The following is a 17,428-nucleotide window of genomic DNA, read 5'->3' as shown; positions in this document are numbered from 1 at the left end:
CCAGGGCAGAGCGCAGCCCCGACAGCAGCCGCCCCCGCACCCGCCTAGACCCGCCCAGCCCAGGGACGCGTGGAGGCTGAGGACTCAGGCCCGGAGCCCCGGCGCTCACGCCACACCGCCTCTGTACCCCACAACAAGCAACATTCTGAAAGAAGTCAGGGTGAAGTAAACAGACGCCAGCTCAGAAGGGGAAGCAGAGGCTTCAATTCACCCCAATGAAACACGGACCCCGCTTAGAAACAGCCCCTAACTGTCACGAGCCCCCTGCCCGACGCTGAGACGCGAGACTGCGTCCCAACGAGCACAGACCAGCCCCGAGGTCAGACGGCGCCTGGTCCCCAGCCCGGGCTCCAGGCCAAGCTGACCTGCCGCGGTCTGAACCCGAACAGGGGACCCCCAACTTCGTGGGGAACGGAAGGGCGGGGCAGGCCGATGCGGACACACCGGCTCTGGGCCCACCTCGGGGACCTCCTGGAGAGGTCACGGCTCCGCTGAGGCCCAGATGACTAAGGAAGCAGAAGGAAGAGAAGCGCCCACAAAATCCCTGGCGCCCTCTGGAGGGCCCAGCTGGTCCCCCAGAACTGGCCGAAGGAGCGCTGGGGAGACGGAGGCTAAGTCCTGAGGTCCGGAGGTGGAACGGGATGAGATCTGGGATGTGCCGGGGACCCCGCTCCCCCGGAACTGAGCCCACGGGGGCGGGGGGCTATAAGCCAAGAGTCACTGGGCTTCCACTGTTAGCGCGGGGAGAGCCAGACTCTGCATAGTTCTCTGACTTTGTACACATCTGAAGTCTTCCACAGTTATAGATGTTGTCCCAGAGGGAGGGGGCGGGCGGGAGCAGAGACATAGCCGGACTGTGGAGGCGACGCGGGGAGGCTCTGGTTCCTGCCTGAGGAAGCTCTGGCCGGGCCTCGTCGGCCCTAGAATGGCTGCGGAGACCCAGCCGAGGCCCCACGACGGCGACCCCACACGCAGCCGCACAGCCCCGCCCCCAGGGCAAGCCCGGCCCAGCTCCGCAAGAGAAGGGGCTGGGGAGTCCCCGACTGCAGGCACCCTGCAGTGACCACTAAGCACAACAGAAAGCTGCCGGGTGAGGCCTAGAGCTCGGCCCAGAAGCCACTCGGAGCGAAGGAGCGTCACGCGTCCCGGAACAGTCACCGGGTGTGCTGCAGGCCGCTGCTGCCCGGGGACCTCTGGGCCCGCTGCTCTGCTCCGGCAGCACCCACTACAGGGCACTCGGAGGCCTGAGTGACCTTCCTGGGCCAGAACCCCTGGCCTCGTCCCCGGGCACGCTCCTCTCCACGGCCACAGACACGCACCGATGACGCCACGGCCCCCGCCAGCTAGAGCTGAAGGGAACCGGGGTCCCTCCAGTCCACGTCTTCACTCAGCCAACAGGGGCGCCGGACTCGAGGGGCTGCTGGCCTCGGCCACACTCGGCAGCGGGCAGCGCACCCCTGACGGTACCCTCGCACCTCCGCCCAACGACCGCAGGTCCACACGCCACTGACTCCACAGCTTCCCTGGGCTGTTCAGGGACCGGGACCGCTGCCCCGTGGGCTCCCATACCCCACAAGCGGAACTCCCTGACCTCACACCGCCCTGAGGTAGATGCTGCCTTCAGCCACCCTGGTGAGGTGGCGGAGGCCCAGCGGAGCCCAGGGCCGGCCCAGACGCGCAAAGCTGGGAGCCGGGGAGCTGGGGGTTAAGCCCAGCAGTGGGGGTCCAGGGCTCCGCCGCTGCAGGCAGCCACTCCGCTGACCCGCGTCACCCCAAGCTCAGCTCGAGCCTGGCCTTGGTGCACAGCATTTTTCTAAAGAGACCCTAGCGAGCCCGGGCCAGCACAGCCGGCTCCAGGAGGGTTTACCGAGCGCCAAATGGAGACGCCTCCTGGCTTTGGGCAAAGGTCTGTCTGCGCAAATCAAGCCCCTGTCCTCCCTGCAGTCCCCTCAGGCCTCCTGGGCTTCCTTCCTGGGGACCCCCCGACCTTTACTGCCCCTCGAGTCGCACATCCCAGTGCCCGGCAGCCTCAGACTAAGAAGAGAAGCACCTCCCTCAGCAAACTCCACGCCCTCGGCGCGGCCCGGGTTTGGGAGCGGAGCCGGCCCCCAGCAGGCCGGCCGCCACGTCGGCACGCCCAGGCTCCGGGGCCGGGCTCTGAGTGTGGGGTCGCGCGGGGCAGGAGTCCCTGCCGGCAGCGGCCTCGTCACGCAGGGCAAGGCCGGCCGCGCTGCGTCCCGTGCGCCAGCTGTGTCCCCACGTCTGGCCTCACGATGTCCTTGTGAGAAGGGTACAATTATGCTCCCCGCGGACAACAGACACCTGAGGCCCAGGGAGACGGCTCCTGGGGCTGACTCACGGCGCGATCCCAGGCCTGGTCGGGGCAGCCACCACTCAGAGCCCCGCACGAGCGCTCGCCCGACTCGGCTCACCGCGCTCCCTCCTCACACGGCCACACGAACTTTAGCACAAGGAAACCGAAGCCTCAAGACTGCGCCGTTCCAGCCCCAGAGCGGGGCAGCGCCAGGCCAGCACTCAGGCAGCCGAGCCAGACGCTCCAGAGGCTGCGCGGGGCAGCTGGGCCTCCCCTGCCCTGTCTGTCCCGGGCATCCGAGCTCCAGGACACGGTCCTGCTTCTCGGGCTGCGCTATTCTCCGCTCCTTGGCTAACGGGGGTGGGGTGGGCTTCAAGCACCCCTATGCCAACGAGGCCGCCTGAGTGACGCGCGAGGGGCTGCCAGGGATGGCCCTGCCGCGTCGCGCTCTGGACGGCCCGGAGGCTCTGAACACGGCAGGAGGGAGACGAGTCCGGGCGGCTGTGTGGGGAGAGAAGCGCCAGCGCCTGACCTGGTCACTGCCAACGCGCGGGGTCGCTGGCGGCGGCCCTGACTCTCCCCGGCTCCACTGCCAGGACAGCGCCGCGCCCGCAGCCCGACTCGGCCAGACCCAGGCGTGCGCCGGCCCGTCCCCTGCTCGGCCTGGCGGGCGGCCAGCCGCTGAGGAGGGCACTGGCGGCAAGCGAGGAGATAAGGCTGCCAACCCGGCCCCCAAAGAGCAGTCACAGCCCCCCGCGACCCGCCGGGCCTCCCCTTCCCCTCCTGGAATCCAGCGCCTCCCTCGGGGAGCGCAGCGGAGCGTCCCGGAGTGCCGAGAGTGGCCGGCTCTGTCCACGGCATCAAAAGTACAGGCAGACCACAAACGGGGTTGTAAATTAAAAATTCAACAGAAAAAGCTTTTATTCATTGTCACCCAGTTAATGGACACGACTGAGCGCTCACCGTGTGGCAGGCGCCTCGCTAGGTGTGGGGACGCCACAGCGAGCACACAGACCCATCGCCTCTCCTCCGGGGCTACCCCGGCCGGGCCCCGAAGCGAAAAGCTCCGTGCTGCCCTCCCTGGGCCCGTGATGCAGAAACAGAAAGAGCCCCTCAAGGGTGGGCTGGGGGATGCCTGTCGGTGACTAAGCCCCTGAGGAGCTAATTCTGCACGATCGGGGGAGGTGGGGCGACCGTCTTCACATTCCCCAAGTGGATGTTCTTGGAACAGAGCTGCTCTTTCTCTTAATAAGGGGAAAGTTAATCAAGTCCAGCCAGAGCCGACGGCAGCCCCCTCTGGCCACGCTCCTGCCCAGGAGACAGGGACACCCCGGCCTCCGCTGCCCCAGAGGCGGCCGGCGAGACGGGCGGAGGCCTGGTGCATCCGGCAAGCACCAGGGGCCCGCGCCGGGGCGGATGAGAGAGCCGGAAGCGTGACAGGACCGCGCAGGGGCCTTCAGAGGCTCCGCCCCGCACGTCGGGAGGTGACAGGGGTGCAGGTGTCTGCGGGAGTCAGTGAGCATAGGGCTGGTGGCTTCCCAGCGCGGCCGGCCCTGATGCCAGGCATCTTTGCCCCCGTCAGGAGAGTGTCAGTCACTCAGGGCACTCGCCAAAGGGCACCAGCGCTGGGACGCCGAGTCCTCTGCCCGGTTTAGCATGGAGAGCGCCGTGCACAGCAGCTGGGCACCATTTCACCAGCTTAGACTTCTGAGCGTGTTATGCTAACAGGCAAGGCAACTGCCACGTAGTTAATGCTCCAGCTGACGTCACAAACCCGACCTTGTCCCCGAAAGAAAGCGACGTCGTGAGACACGAGCCGCCCCGCCGTGGTCAACCGCTCACCAGACAGAGCTCCTGGCGCGCCGGTGGGTCCGAGAGCCCCGAACCTCCTCCCTTGCCTTTCGCGCTCGGCCACCGGCAGGTAAGGCTGACCCTGGCGAGCTAGCGGTCAGCCGAGCTAGCCAGGCCGTCACCGACCGAGTCTCCTCTGGGGTCGCGTATGGTGTAAAGGGGCAACAGTCACCAGGCCGAGATCTACCGGCCCTCGCCCAGAGCAGAACCGCCAGCCAGACACGGCTGCGGCCGGAGACACGCGGGGGTGAGGCCACCTGAGCACAGCGACAGCGCGGGGTCCCGTGTGCCCCGGCTGCGCCATGTCCCTCCCTCAATGAAGCCTCTGACAGTGGTAAAATGCCCACTGACTCATGACTAAAACGGCACGGGCGCGTCTCGAGGAGGCCGACGGGGCGGAGAAACGCTCCTGCAGCGCAGCCTCGAGCCTCGCTGGACCAGAGCACCCCAGCCGGAGCCGGGCACAGGGCTGCGTCAGGCGTCACGGGGCCTCTTCGCGGCGAGACCCCAAGTGGGCCCTCGCTGGGCCTCCGTCTGCCCAGCTCCAGAACGGGGCAGAACTAAAGGCTTCTCGGCCATTCTCTCCTCCTCTACCCGCCAACGGCACAGGCCGCCCCGCCCCGCCCTGCCGGGCCCCAGGGGCCAGCGGGAGGCCAGTGACTTCCAGCGACTCCAGCACGGCGCTGGCCGGCAGCGTTGCCGCTGCCCACGGGGGCTGCGCCGCGGGCTGAATCGCCACTTCTGTCAGCGGCGGCACCCAGGACGAGGCCCTCCCTGAGCACAAGCCAGCGTGGCCTTCTGGCGCCTTCCCCCGCAGAGCAGGGGTCTGAGGGCTGACCGGCAGCACTTCAGCAACTGCTGGGTCCTGCAGGCAGTTAAACGCCTCTGCCGGAGGAAGGCGCCGCCATTCCAGACCGGCCTGCGTCCGCCCACCGAGCCTCTGTGCCTTTAGGCTCTTCCAACAGCAGCCTGACCCACGTGACCAAACGGCGGAAGAGCAAGACTTTCCGCCACAGTCCAACCAGAAACAGGCCGCACCACGCCCCCCGATGAGGCCCCAGTCACCAGGCGACCGACCTCGTGCGGAGACGACGCAGGGCATCCCCGGGCACCCTGGGCACCCCCCCCAGGACAGCAGAAAGGGCAGAGCTGGCCTGCGTCTGGCGGGCACGATCCCACGGCTGCCTTGGTGACCACCAGGCAGCCGCACGCTCCCTTGAGGAGCCGCCCTCTCGGACTCCAGACCCCCCTCCGGGAAGTGCCTCCCCCCACTCCGAGAAGCCCAGCTGGGCTGCGGGTGGTCAGGGCAGGCCAGTCAGCGACCCCCACCCCTGGACCAAACGAACCATCCAGCTAGGGAGGGACCAACCGAACCCTCCTTCGGGGCGTGGCGGGGGCAAGGCGAGACGGGCTGGGGTGAGGAGCACGCACAAACACCCCCGGGCGGTCTTCCCACCCGGGAGACCATCAGGCCAGCACAGGACAGCGAGTCCAGAGGGCAGGAGAGTGACAGCCTCCCCGACCCCACGCACGCGACCCTCAGGGTCAAGCTGGGTTCCTGTCCACAGCAGCCCCGAGCCCACAGGGAAGGCCGACGGCCAAGGGCAGGGTCCGGCCCCGCTCCTCCCTGGTCCCAGCCCCCGCTGCGAAGGGCCCTGCAGACTCGCGAGGCCGCCGCCAGCAGAAAGGCCGGAAAGCTGTGCAGGCTTCTGTCACCCAAGGCCTGAGGGGGGCAAGGAGACAGAACGGGGGGCGGGTGACGGCTAACTGGAGGGGCATTCGTGCCGGGGTGCACAGGCCGAGAGGCGCTTCCCAGCTCCGTCTAGGCGTGTCTGCGAGCTCCCTACCGGCAGGGAATAAACACAACGAAGAACCCCCACACGAACAGGAGGCGTCTGTCGTAAACACACTACCTGTTTCCAGGCTGACGAGCCTTGCCGTCCCTGTTATTTTTAGCCTGCAGCTCAGCAACCTTCTAAGCTCCCCCGGCCCAAGCCCCAGGCCTGCCGCTGCCGACTGCGAACAGCAAACACCATGCGTGTTCAGAACCATCCCCCGCAGACAGGCCAAGGAGCCAGAGGCCGCCTGAGTCACCGCCAGCAGCACCGGCAGGGCGCTCTTGGCGAGGGCGCAGCGCAGCCCACCTCACTCCACCTCACTCGCGCCCGGGCCCCAGCTGCTCCTGGGTCAAGGCCCCGAGAAGCGGAGGAAAGCTCGTCAGTCATCCCCCAAAACTGCACGTACAGTGACATTCTGCATAAACTTTCAAGGGGTCCATAAAGCTGTGCCCCACAGCCGTCTTCTATGGCTACTTGGAAGTTTTTTGTTTTCAGCGCCATTACCTAGCATTCCGATTAGTCCTCCAAGACGTCAAAGGACTGCAAAATAGCTCATGGGAAATTCGAAGACTTCCACTCTAACTCCACGCTGAATCAAGAACAAACAGGGAGTGGGAACGCACCTCGCCTCTGCATCTACGCAGGCAAGCAAAGGGGCGTCGGCCGTGTCGCCTCCGCTCCTGGCACGGCTCCCTTACCTTGTTGGACCACTTGTAGGCCTGAAGGAGCTGGCTGTAGAGGGGGGTCTTGTCCTGCACTGGGTCCAGGCTCAGCAGCCCGCTGTTGTGGAGAGGGTGGCTCTCAGACGGCTTGCCCACCAAGTTGCTCAGACGCTCCAGCTCGCTGCAAGGGGAACAGAGCAATAAAAGTGATCGCGGAGACCTGCAGTGTGCAGCGGCCAAGGTCAAAGGCTGCTCTTCAAAAAGCCTGAAGGCAGGGCCTTAGGAAGTACTTTTTGAGAGGTTGAAAGCAGGAGGGACAATCGAGGAAAAGGCTCACTGGGAAGTCGCCAAAATTTGACACCGACGTCTCTGGAGGAGGAGGAAGTTCCTTCCTTTCCAAAGCAGGAAAAAAGTCATGAGCCCTGGAATCAATAAGGCTCCCCAAATCAGGAGTGGGCGCCCCGACCTCTTCGGGGGGCCTGAGGGAGTAGGACTTACTGGATCTTGAAACGTGGCGGAGCCGCTGCTCACTAAGAGTTTCCAGACCCACCTACGGATCATCACATTTGGTGGAAAAGCAATTACCTGAATAAATGCTGATTATTTGTCATTCACCTGGGGATAGCTCTGTACATGAGGCTTCACAGATGGCAAAACTTCACAAAACAAAGAAGAGATAAAACAAACAAACGGATCGGGAAGACACCAAAGGCGCCGTGTCAAACACACTTCAGTCTAGCAGGCGACTCCAGAGAAACTCGGGCAGAAGCGCACCGCAGGGGCGCGGAGGGGCTGGTGGCAGAGACTCGGAGGCGCCGTGCCCACGTGCCCTTGGCTGGCGCTCTTGGCCACTTTCTTGCTTCTACCGGACAAGGGGTAATGTAAAGATTGTGCACTTGTCCAGCGCTCAAGGCTTGTGCCCTCCGAACTCCACACAGGAAAGCAAGTTGACAGGGGTGAAAGCAGAGCGGACAGGGGGCGTCAGGTCCCTCCACCAGGGAGCGGGCTAACCGACACCAACCAGAGAGCAGCTGGGGTGTGTGAGGCCCGGGGAGCGTGTGGTGTCCTGGCCTCCTCCCCCGCACCCCCCCCCGAAAACTGGTCTGGCACAGGGAAGCTTGGAAGGATCACACCCCTTCACCCCCAATTCCGCTGCCTCCTTCCGGGTGGCTACAAAGGATACCAGCCGAGGAGGAAAAAGCCCAAACACGCCAAAATTCTTACGATGACCAGTTCACAAAGTGTCTTTCTCTGGCAAGGTCAATTCTAAGAAGTTAAACACAAAAGTCCTGGAATCTTAACCTTCCTGAATAGGACCGACTGCTCAAGAAGGGAGAGGAACCCAGAACCTCACCCATCAGAGTCCCTGCTAGGCGCCAGGTACCTTACAAACAGCCTCTTTAATTCTTACAGCACTTAAAAAGTGGAAGGTGCGCTGCAAGAGAAAAAAGTATATAATCCTGAACTGAAAGAACTGCGAAATAGTCGTGGCGGGGGGCGAAGCCTAAGTGATGACCTGGCTCGACTGAGATGGGGTCTCCAGGAGGAAGATCTGACAGGGCCACTGCTCGGCGATTTGGGGGCGGGCAGGGGGAGAGGGAGCCTTAGATCGGGGTTTGTTTTGTCCTTTGCGGGTGGGGTAGGAGCAAGTGGAGAGCCCGGGTTCAGGCTGGGGCGCACTGAGCTGGTCCCCTGCGCACCGCAGACCGCTCGGCCGACATCGTGGGCCGCCGGCACCTACAGGTGAGACACCTGCCGGGCTGGGGCGAGGAGTGAACGATCCCAGAGGGAGTCCGGGCGGGCAGGGGGGCAGCGGCCAAGAGAAGAGAGGCGGGAAGCGGGGGTGGGAGATGAGGCGATCCGGGGGGCAGGGACAAGCCTGGTGGGGAGGGAGAGGCCGCGACAGGGAGTAAGCGAGGGGAGGGCGGTCCCCGACAGGGGCCCCTGGAGCGGCGAGGCCCGCGATCGGAGCCCGCGGGTCCGCGACCCCCGCCTGCAGCCCGCACCTACTTGAGGTCCCGGTTGACAGAAAGCAAGTTGTCCTGGAAGTGCGCGATGAAGGCCTTCTCCCGGCCCTCCAGCGTCTCCTTGTTCCGCATGCCATCCTTCAGGCAGTCGAACACCCTGCTCACGCTGGAGCGCAGCGCCTGGATGGCACTGATGGCCTGTGCAAAAGCCTCCAGGTTCACCCCGACGCTCAGCACGTCGGCCATGTTGCCGCCGCCACCGTAGGCTGCCCGGAGCCGCTCCGCCGGCGACCGCGCTCGCTGATGACGCAACCCCGAGGGCCTCTGGGAAATGTAGTTCCCGGGGCTGCCGGACTGGGGGTGCGCGCTCAGAAGCGGGGCTTCCACTTGGCCAAACGACAGCGGGGAATGAATGGTCGGGGGGAGGCTATCGTCTGATGTGGGGGAAGCTGGGCTGCACTCTCGGGTTTCCTAACAGTGACAAGGAAATACAGACAATTCCTCGTCCTCTTGGGAGACTTGTGGGAAAGAAAAGCCATCAAGTGTCCCTAGAGTGAAGAATTGTGACCTGTTGAATAAAATGGGACCGTATCCGTCAATGAATGGGGAGCAGGGAAGCGTCTTCCCTAGGTTGAATGCCAACGAGTAAACGCAGAAGGGAGGACAGAAAGACAGTTGTCCCACCCCAGTACTTAGTCTCCAAGGGTCACCATCCAGGAAAAACACTGGTTAAGATGGAAAAATTCAAAATCCGGCAATCTCAGCCCTGGCTATATACTCAAAAGAAGGTAGGCAGGACTGAAACAGGCATTCATGACCTGTGCTCCCCACAGCCTTACGCACCGTAGGCAAAAGGCGGGGGCACTGCTCAGTGCCCCATGCCTGCTGAGTGACCCGTGGTGTCGACGTGCAGAGGGCTCTTCCAGCATTAGAAGCAAGGAAATTCTGACACAGGCCACAACATAGAAGAACCTTGACAGCACCGGGCTGAGTCAAACAAGCCAGTCTCAAGGGGACACATACTGCAAGATCCATTTCTCGGAGAAACCCAAATAGAGAAGTCAATTTCACAAAGACAGAGAGCAGCCTTGTGGCTGTCAGCGCTGGCGTGGGGGAGAATGAGAAGTGAGGGTTTAACGGCGCAGAAGACAGTGCGGAAGGTGAAAAAGCCCCGTGGATGAGGGGAGACTCGCTCCATGATGTGAATGTGTCTGATGCTGCAGAACTGGAACCAAAACTGGCTTAAAATGGTCAATGTTGAGTTCTACATGTCATATCATAATGATTTTAAATGTCGGTGGTGAGGGTACATAATAGCGACTCCCAGTGAGGAAACCTGGCAACCCCACCCTCACCAAGAGGTCACAGGGCCAGGACCAAGCCTCCTCCCTGCCTACAGTGCAAATCCCGCATCTGTCAGGACACCAGGCAAAAGCTCACACTGAGAGACTGGACAGAACAGCTGACCCACGGGAAAGGCCAGGAGGGGCTGAGGCACAGCCCCAGGGAAGAGAGATACGTGAGTGGGGTTTTGCTGTGATGAGCATAACACGGTGAAATGTGGTGAGTCATTAACAGCTGTGGAAGCGAGGGGAGGGGCACACCGGAATTTTTTTTTTTGTTTAAGATTTATTTATTTGTGCATACAGAACTGGGGTACAGGCCAGAGGCTCAGGGGCGGTGAGAGGCTTCACCAGAGACAGAGCAGGGAGCAGAACAGGCAGATAGACGAAGTACACTGCTGAGGGGAGCAGCGGGCGGGTCAGGAGAGGTCTGCCACGCCATGTGGTCACCTCCGGGGCAGGCGGGATCGAACTCATGCGGAAGAGGCTTTAGCTTCTCAGTGCTGTGCTTTAACCCGCTGTGCCACCAGGGAGGGCCTCACACCGGAATTTTTTTGTGCTTGCCACTGTCCGTCAGAAATTCCATCAGGATCAATTGTTAGAAATACCCAGCAGCAAGGGCGTGGTCAAGGGACCTGTCCGGGAGGAGCGGAATCCTCAGTTTTGCCAAGCAGGCGTGTCAGCTGACTCTGAAATGGTTAGTTCACCTCAAACACGCAGGGCAGTCATCGCGGCTCTTTTCCAACCTCAGCCCCTCTTTGCCCCACACCCCTTCCCTCAATTCTCCATGCAGGAGCAGTAAAAATAAATTCTCCAAAGCTGGCTCCCTGTATTGCCTCCGCGGGACAAAGTGAATGAGGAGCGCCAAGAGGAAGCTGCTCCCGGCGCTGAGGCCAGTTGTTGGGGTCTCCAGAGCGTCTTACTGTGGCTTTTCCTGCGGGAGAGGGCAGAGAGAGCGGAAGCACCTCACTGTGGGACTTTAAACAAGTCGTGGGCAGCCCCCCTCAATCTCAGTCGCCCCGTCTGTAAAAGAGGATGAGCCAAGACGCGCCAACTTCACAAAGCGCGGTGAGGGCCGCGGACGTCTGGTGGGCGAAGTTTCTGCGAGGCGGCTTGGCATGAGGGAGCGAGCACCCAGGAGATCTCAGCTCTTGGCGGAATGTGCTGAGAACGTTCCGCCCGTCCAGACTGGCACTTCCAGCCCCGCGATGCGGCGCCCTTGAGCAGGCAGGATTAGCGAGGATCCATCCGGCCGGGCCAGAGCGTGTGGAGGTGGCCTATGATTCCCTACCAGGGGCAGTGTCTACATCTCCTTTGGACGATGGGGCTCTGTTTTTCATTTTAAAGATTTTCTTTTAACGTTATTTGTGCACACAGAGCTGGGGTGCAGGCCAGAGGTGCAGGGGCGATGAGAGGATGCACCAGAGACAGAACGGGAAGCAGCACAGGCAGATCGCTGAAATGCACTGCTGAGGGGAGCGGCGGCGCGTCAGGAGAGGTCTGCTGTGTCCTGTGGGTCACCTCTGGGGCGGGCATCGAACTCACACTGAAGTGACTATGGCCAGCGTGCGGTGCTGTGTCCTGACCCGCTGCGCCACCAGGGTGGGCCTGTTTTAAAGATGTATGGAAAATCCTTTTTGAACTTTACGAAGGTAACGGGAAATATCTGTATCTCTTGTTTGGATTTTGCTTTGCTCATCCACACCTTCTGAGGAAAGATTAGTGGGCCCCTGAAGATTCAGAGGATGCCACCTCCACTGTATAATTCGTCCTCGGGGGAATGGTGACAGTCTGTCTCTGCCCGCTTTCGCGTGAATCTATAAATGTGAGCTTTAGGGGGCTCACGGCCCCTAACGTGACCTCTGTTTCAGAACCATGCTGCCCAGCAAGCACCCAAGGTCCTGGGGTCTCCACCGCCGGAGGCGCCAAGGTAGCGCAGGGCGAGTTTGCAGAAGCTATAAGTTACCACAGGAGGTTGTGTGGGCTTTCTCGGGTCCTCTGACTCAGCTGTTTGATCTCCTTGTACATTCAGACACCTTCTCTCCCCGCTTCGCCTCCCCCCGCCCCCTCACCTACTCTGCAGTTCCCTTCCCCGGCACACCCGCCCTAAGATTTTCCTTTGTCTCATTCTCTGATACAGTGATTGAGACGGTGATTGACCCAGCAAAGTACAATACACTCTGCTCCCACGGTCATTAGTCTTCAGGATTTCTCTGTGGCTCCCCTCTTCTGGGGAAGGCAGAAATTGATCCATGGAAACACACATTTCCCCTGAACCTAGTAAAGAGTCTGTCATCATGTCAGCAGAAAACTTTTCATTTTGGAAAAGCATGGACACAGTTTCTCCAAGGGGTCGTAAATCCCGAGAATGTGCGCACATACATGCCCGCATCTGTGTGTGTTCGTGGGAAAGAAATTACTTCCAAGGAGTTCATTTCAAGCAATATCGGATTTTAATTATTATGATCTTATGTTTGGGTAAAAGGCAGCACCCTGCTGCTAATATCTTCCAAAATGAACAAGCCATTAGCTTGCTGCTATCCGCTCAGAAGTATTAGTATGAGCAGTCAGAATTAAAGTTGTCAGGATTTAATTAAAATATGCTGCAACTCCCATCATGTTCAGAGAGCTTGTGGTTTAAGCATTCAAACCAAGAAAGCACCCTCATCAATTAATAATTATTAGGGATCAGTGGATGCGGAAGGCCATGTTGGCTGGCGGGGCGGAGTGTCACCAGACAGAGGTAAAACCAAATCCGCCTTGCAGAAGCCATGGCTGGAGGAGCCACCTGTGCTAATCAGCGCGGCTTCGGGCTTCAGACCCGAGGGCTGCTCTGGGGACCCGACTGAGGCAGCACACAGTGCTGGGATGGAGAAAGCATTCGAATTAGTCTTTCAGTAAATACAGATGTGGATGTGTTCGGCATTGTGCTGAACAGTGGGGAGTCACGGCCAAACCAGGCCCAGTCTAGCCCAGTAAAGATCACTAAAAATATCTGGAGTGGGTCACGTGTTCCCCACACGCGCCGCTCAAGGCTCAGAGGGCGCCGATGCTGAGAACTGCTTAGAATTGGTTGTCAGCTTTGGCGCGAAGCAAGGGGGGCCCAGGAGCCTCTCCCGGCCTCTTCCGAGCCTGCCCCGCCCGCTGCCCCGCTCTCCTCTTACTTCCGGCTGACTGATTTTGATGCCACTGATGCTCATGATGATTCCGAGGACACAGGTAAAGTGACCCCAAGGACAAAGAAGGTCCCGGTGCGCAGACATCAGCTTAGTCTGGAGTCCCTGCCCTTGACTGTGTCTCACGCACAGGAGCTAATCCTTCTGATCCTCAGTGCTGGCTCCTGGAGAAGGAGCAGGGAGCCCCCATCCCCAGCTAGCAGTCCAGGAGCGCAGGACTAGGGAGCGCTCACTCATTGCAGGAGGAGGAGAGGAAGGGAGCAGTCGCAGTGAACGCCATCCCTGCACCAGGATTCCCGTGCTCCCCGCTCATGCACTTGCCTGGGACGTTCGTCTTCATCCAACCCGAGGACTCTGAAGCACCATCCAAACAGAGCCTGCTCCTCTCCCGTGGCATCTACCTGCTTGGAACTGAGAACAGGAAACAGATACAAATGGAACACGAAACACAGTGAGAGGCACGCATGTGCTCAAGGAGCTGCAGAGATGTGGGGGTCCCCGGGGACGATGGTCACAGCGTCCTCCAGCAGAGGGTGTCCTGAGCCCAGCCTGCCAAGGTGACGGGGCTACCCAAGGCCACGGCGGTGGAGGTCAGGGGTGCAGCCCCTCATGTGCGGGGGGGTGTGATGTGATGCGAGCTGCGGCTTCGAAGTCCACTCGCTATGGAGAAAGTGGACAGGAGGGCCCAAGCTCGAGGCAGAGGCCAGAAAGGCAGGGGGCCCTCACCAGCAGAGCTGCCGGCCAAGGACCAACACGAGCCTGACTCTTCCCAGCACAGGAAGCCAGGAGGCACTGTAAATAGTTCAGTAAACTATCGATCGTCCATTTGGATGCCCACTTAATCAGCCACTGAGCACGTTGCTAGGGGCTCTTTTGCCACGCGCAGACGTAATTAAGTACAGAACTTCTCAGAGCGGACCCTTTTATCAACACATTAGGCTAAATCACAGTGAAACAAAACGCAAGTTGTTTGCGCAGCCCCGACCACAGCCCATCCGAGGGAGCAGCGAGCAAGCGGCCTTCTAGTTCCAGCGGTGTTATGCGGATGGCCTGCTTTAATCAGGAGGGCCGCTGGGCTGCAGCACAGGAAACTCCTGTGGGTGGGGCCACCCCTCCCCCAGAACCTGCCTGTTGGCTCCCAAGGGACACCAAGACCCTGGGGGCAGAAACAGCAGCTCAGAGGTCTTGTCTCTGGGACCCCACTTGGGGTACCCCTGGCCCCCTGCCCAACACCCCCTCCAGCGCCACCCCTCCAGAAAGCCCACACCAGAAGCACAGGAGAGTCTTGGCAAGAAGGGCTTAGTCACCTTGAAGCTGCAGTGTTTTTTTTCAACGTGTTGCCATATATCTGCACATACATATTTTTTAATTTTGAAACGCACACTTTGAAATTGTGGAAACTAGAAGAAGCCTACATAAAAAATTAAGTTAAGTGATGCATCATTCCACCACTCAGCACTTTGGCTATTCATACGCACATTTTCTTTTGCAGAATGGAAATTACACTATCTGGGGACTCCGTGGCTCACTGCAAAGCCTGTGCCATCCCAAGATGGTTTCATCGAACCCACCGAAGACTCCATGCAGTAACTCCACATCCTTTCTCAGCACCCCTGCTGGTGAGCACCCAGGGCTTTGGCCCAGCCAGGACAGCTCTGACATCCTCACTGTGCACCTTCGGTAGGAAGCGAACAAGTCTGTTCACCGTCCTCGGTATGAAGTGAACATGTCCCCACCCCATCCCCACCCCCACATGTCTGCTCACTGTTTGGCCGTGAGCCCTGTCTGTGTGGGAACGCAGGTGAGAGCACAGCCAGGCCCGTCTCCCCCTCACTAGGGGGGGAGTCTCGGCAGTGGGGGGTGGCGGGAGCACAGGCTTCATTCAGAAGACAGCAGACATGGGGTCGCGTCCCAGAGGTGCCAGTTTCGAGGGTCCCCCTAGAGATGTGTCTGGTTGCAGTTGCAACTAACAGTGACAGGTGAAGCCAGAGGTGTGAGGAGAGAAGGGCTTACCTCACAGTGACCTCGTGGCAAGGTGTCTGGTGCGTGCTGTGCCTCATGAGGGACTCAGCCACCTGCCTGAACCTGCAAGGTGGCCGAGCCCCAACTCTGCATTCCAGGCAGAAGCGTGAGAGGGCAGAGGTGGCACCAACTGGCTTCCTGTCACACCTCATTGGCCCAGCAATGTCCTCTGACTACCAGTCTCTGCAAAGGGGCTGGGAACTAGAGCTTTGCCCGTCTTTTCCTGCCTCGATTACCACTGTCCAGTAGAAATGCAGTGGGAGCCATGAATGCAGCCACATGTTTTCTGATACCATGTTTAAAAGGTAAAGGGCCTCGTACCTGTTAGGATAGCTTCTGCAGAGGGAAGGAGGGAGGGAGGACGGGCAGGGAGGGTCGAAAGGAAAGAGGGAGGGAAGAGAGAAGGAGAAGAGGTGCGAATGGCCAGGAGGTGGGAGACGATAGCCCAGGGCATTGCTGACGGGAAGCTGAGATGCGCAACACCTCAGCAGCAGAATGCTGATCCCTCTAAAGCAGAACCGCTGTATGACCTAGCAATTCCACTCTGAGTATAACCCAAGAGTTGTGTGCCCTCGTGAGATGTTCCTGCACACATGTTCCAGCCGTGTTATTCACAGTAAAAAGGTTGGTGGGGGCCGGACGCAGGTAGCTGATGAGAGAGAGAGCCTCAGTTTGCAAGAGGAAGTGTCCCCTGGTTGCACAAGGTGAGCGCTGCAACGCAACTGAACCATAAACACTTACAAATGGCCAAGATCATCGACTTTACACGATGTGCCTCCCACCACGATTGGAAAAGGTAGTGAAACATACTAAATTGATTGCAATGTTTGGTTTAATCCAATCTCTCCAAAACGTTATCATTTCAATACAAACTCTGCATTGTACTTCGTGCTAAGCCTGTGCTGTCTTGTGCCTCTTCCACGTGCAGCCCACTTCAAATGGAGCTTTGCACAAAGGTTTGGCTCCTTAGCCACCGGGCCTGCTAGCCCGTCCGCTCAGTGGCGACGCCGTCAGGCAGCAGGGACTTAAAATGAAAGCAGCGAAGGAGGAGTGTGAGCGGAACAGGTTGGGCCAGCCGGCCTGGCCATCTGCTGCTTCCTGGCCGGGTGACTTAGCTCCCTGAGCCGGAGGAGGCACAGAGGCTTGGCGAATCCCTCGTGACTGAGGCGGCGATTCCAGGGGAGACAGTGAGAAGGCCCCGCAGACACGCTGGCACGTGGTCGCGCTCCTGCGAACAGTGGTACTTGCTATTCAGGTTTCCCTGTTTCCATGGAGATAACAACAAAAAAGGACATTCTACAAACTGTTTCTTAAAAATACATGTAAGACAATCAAGGAAATCTGAATAACTTGTGTTTTTTCAGGAAGCTTTGTTAGGTGCCTACTGAGATGTCTTTGGGCTAGATGACTTGGGTATGAGTGGTGCTTGAATCGACATGGGGCCGAGGTGGGTGAAGGCAGCTGAAAAGATGAACTGTCCACGGCTGGTGATAGAAACTAGTGATGAGAACCTGGGTTTGCTCGTCCTGCTCGGAATGAGAAGTTTGTTTTTTCCCAAAAGGACATTATGTGGGTGTGGAACACACCTTGAGTGTTTCAGGGTCTCGCCTGTTGTTTTAAGAATGTGAGCGTTTTGGTGAGGGCCGTTCAGAAATAAATGGCCTGTCTGGCACTGTGCACGGTGCTGGAAAGGAAGCCAGCGAGGTGGTTTCCCAGGAGTGACCTTATTCCCCTGCATGAGTTCCCCAGAAAGGGATTTCTGCTCTAGCTCCCCAGGGGTGGGGTCCGGGGTCATGTGGTCTGGGAGGGGCCGGCTGGAGCTGCCCACGGGTCTCTGCTGTGCGTACAAGCTGCTTTGTTTTGTTTCTTTAATGGATTTGAACGCAGTGGAGTTAACTTTTTAGGAAGTGTTCAGTTACTCAAAGGTGAGGACCTTTAAGACAACTGCAGCCCCATTGGGACAAAATTCAAAACCAGCCCTTAAAATGTACCTTTTAAAAGTGTCCCTAGCTTACCCACATCATCCTGTAGTTGTTCGCAGGACCCTGGCCGGAGCGCCTCCCCGAGGGACCACTGTGTACTTGCCACCTCTGGGGAGCTCACTGTTCTTCGGGTCCACGTCAATACCTGGTCTTCTCTGTCTGGCTTCTTTCCCTGAGCCTGATCGCTCAAGCTTCCTGCATGTTTTCATATAAATCAGCACTTCACTCTTTTTGGGCTTTGGCCAGTGGCTAGAGCACATTTTGTTTGCCCAT

At 59.6% G+C, this 17,428-nt stretch overlaps 1 protein-coding gene across 1 annotated transcript in view; it reads right to left on the bottom strand.

Annotated features, from left to right (window-relative positions):
* MED27 (mediator complex subunit 27) overlaps positions 1–8,898 on the bottom strand; it is a 141,675-nt gene extending 132,777 nt beyond the window's left edge. Inside the window, exons 1-2 of the mRNA XM_004677237.2 lie at positions 8,676–8,898; positions 6,702–6,846 (exon numbers count right to left, since the gene is read on the bottom strand). Coding sequence (XP_004677294.1) covers positions 6,702–6,846; positions 8,676–8,878 — 348 coding nt within the window. The 5' untranslated portion in view covers positions 8,879–8,898. The remainder of the gene's footprint in view (positions 1–6,701; positions 6,847–8,675) is intronic.
* Between the last annotated feature and the right edge of the window lie 8,530 nt (positions 8,899–17,428).

Source organism: Condylura cristata, unplaced genomic scaffold (assembly GCF_000260355.1).
Source record: "Condylura cristata isolate star-nosed mole 26May11 unplaced genomic scaffold, ConCri1.0 scaffold00006, whole genome shotgun sequence".
In the NCBI taxonomy this organism is placed as follows: Eukaryota; Metazoa; Chordata; class Mammalia; order Eulipotyphla; family Talpidae; genus Condylura; species Condylura cristata.
Note: the sequence above shows the minus strand (reverse complement) of the source record. Positions and strands in the feature narration are given on the sequence as shown.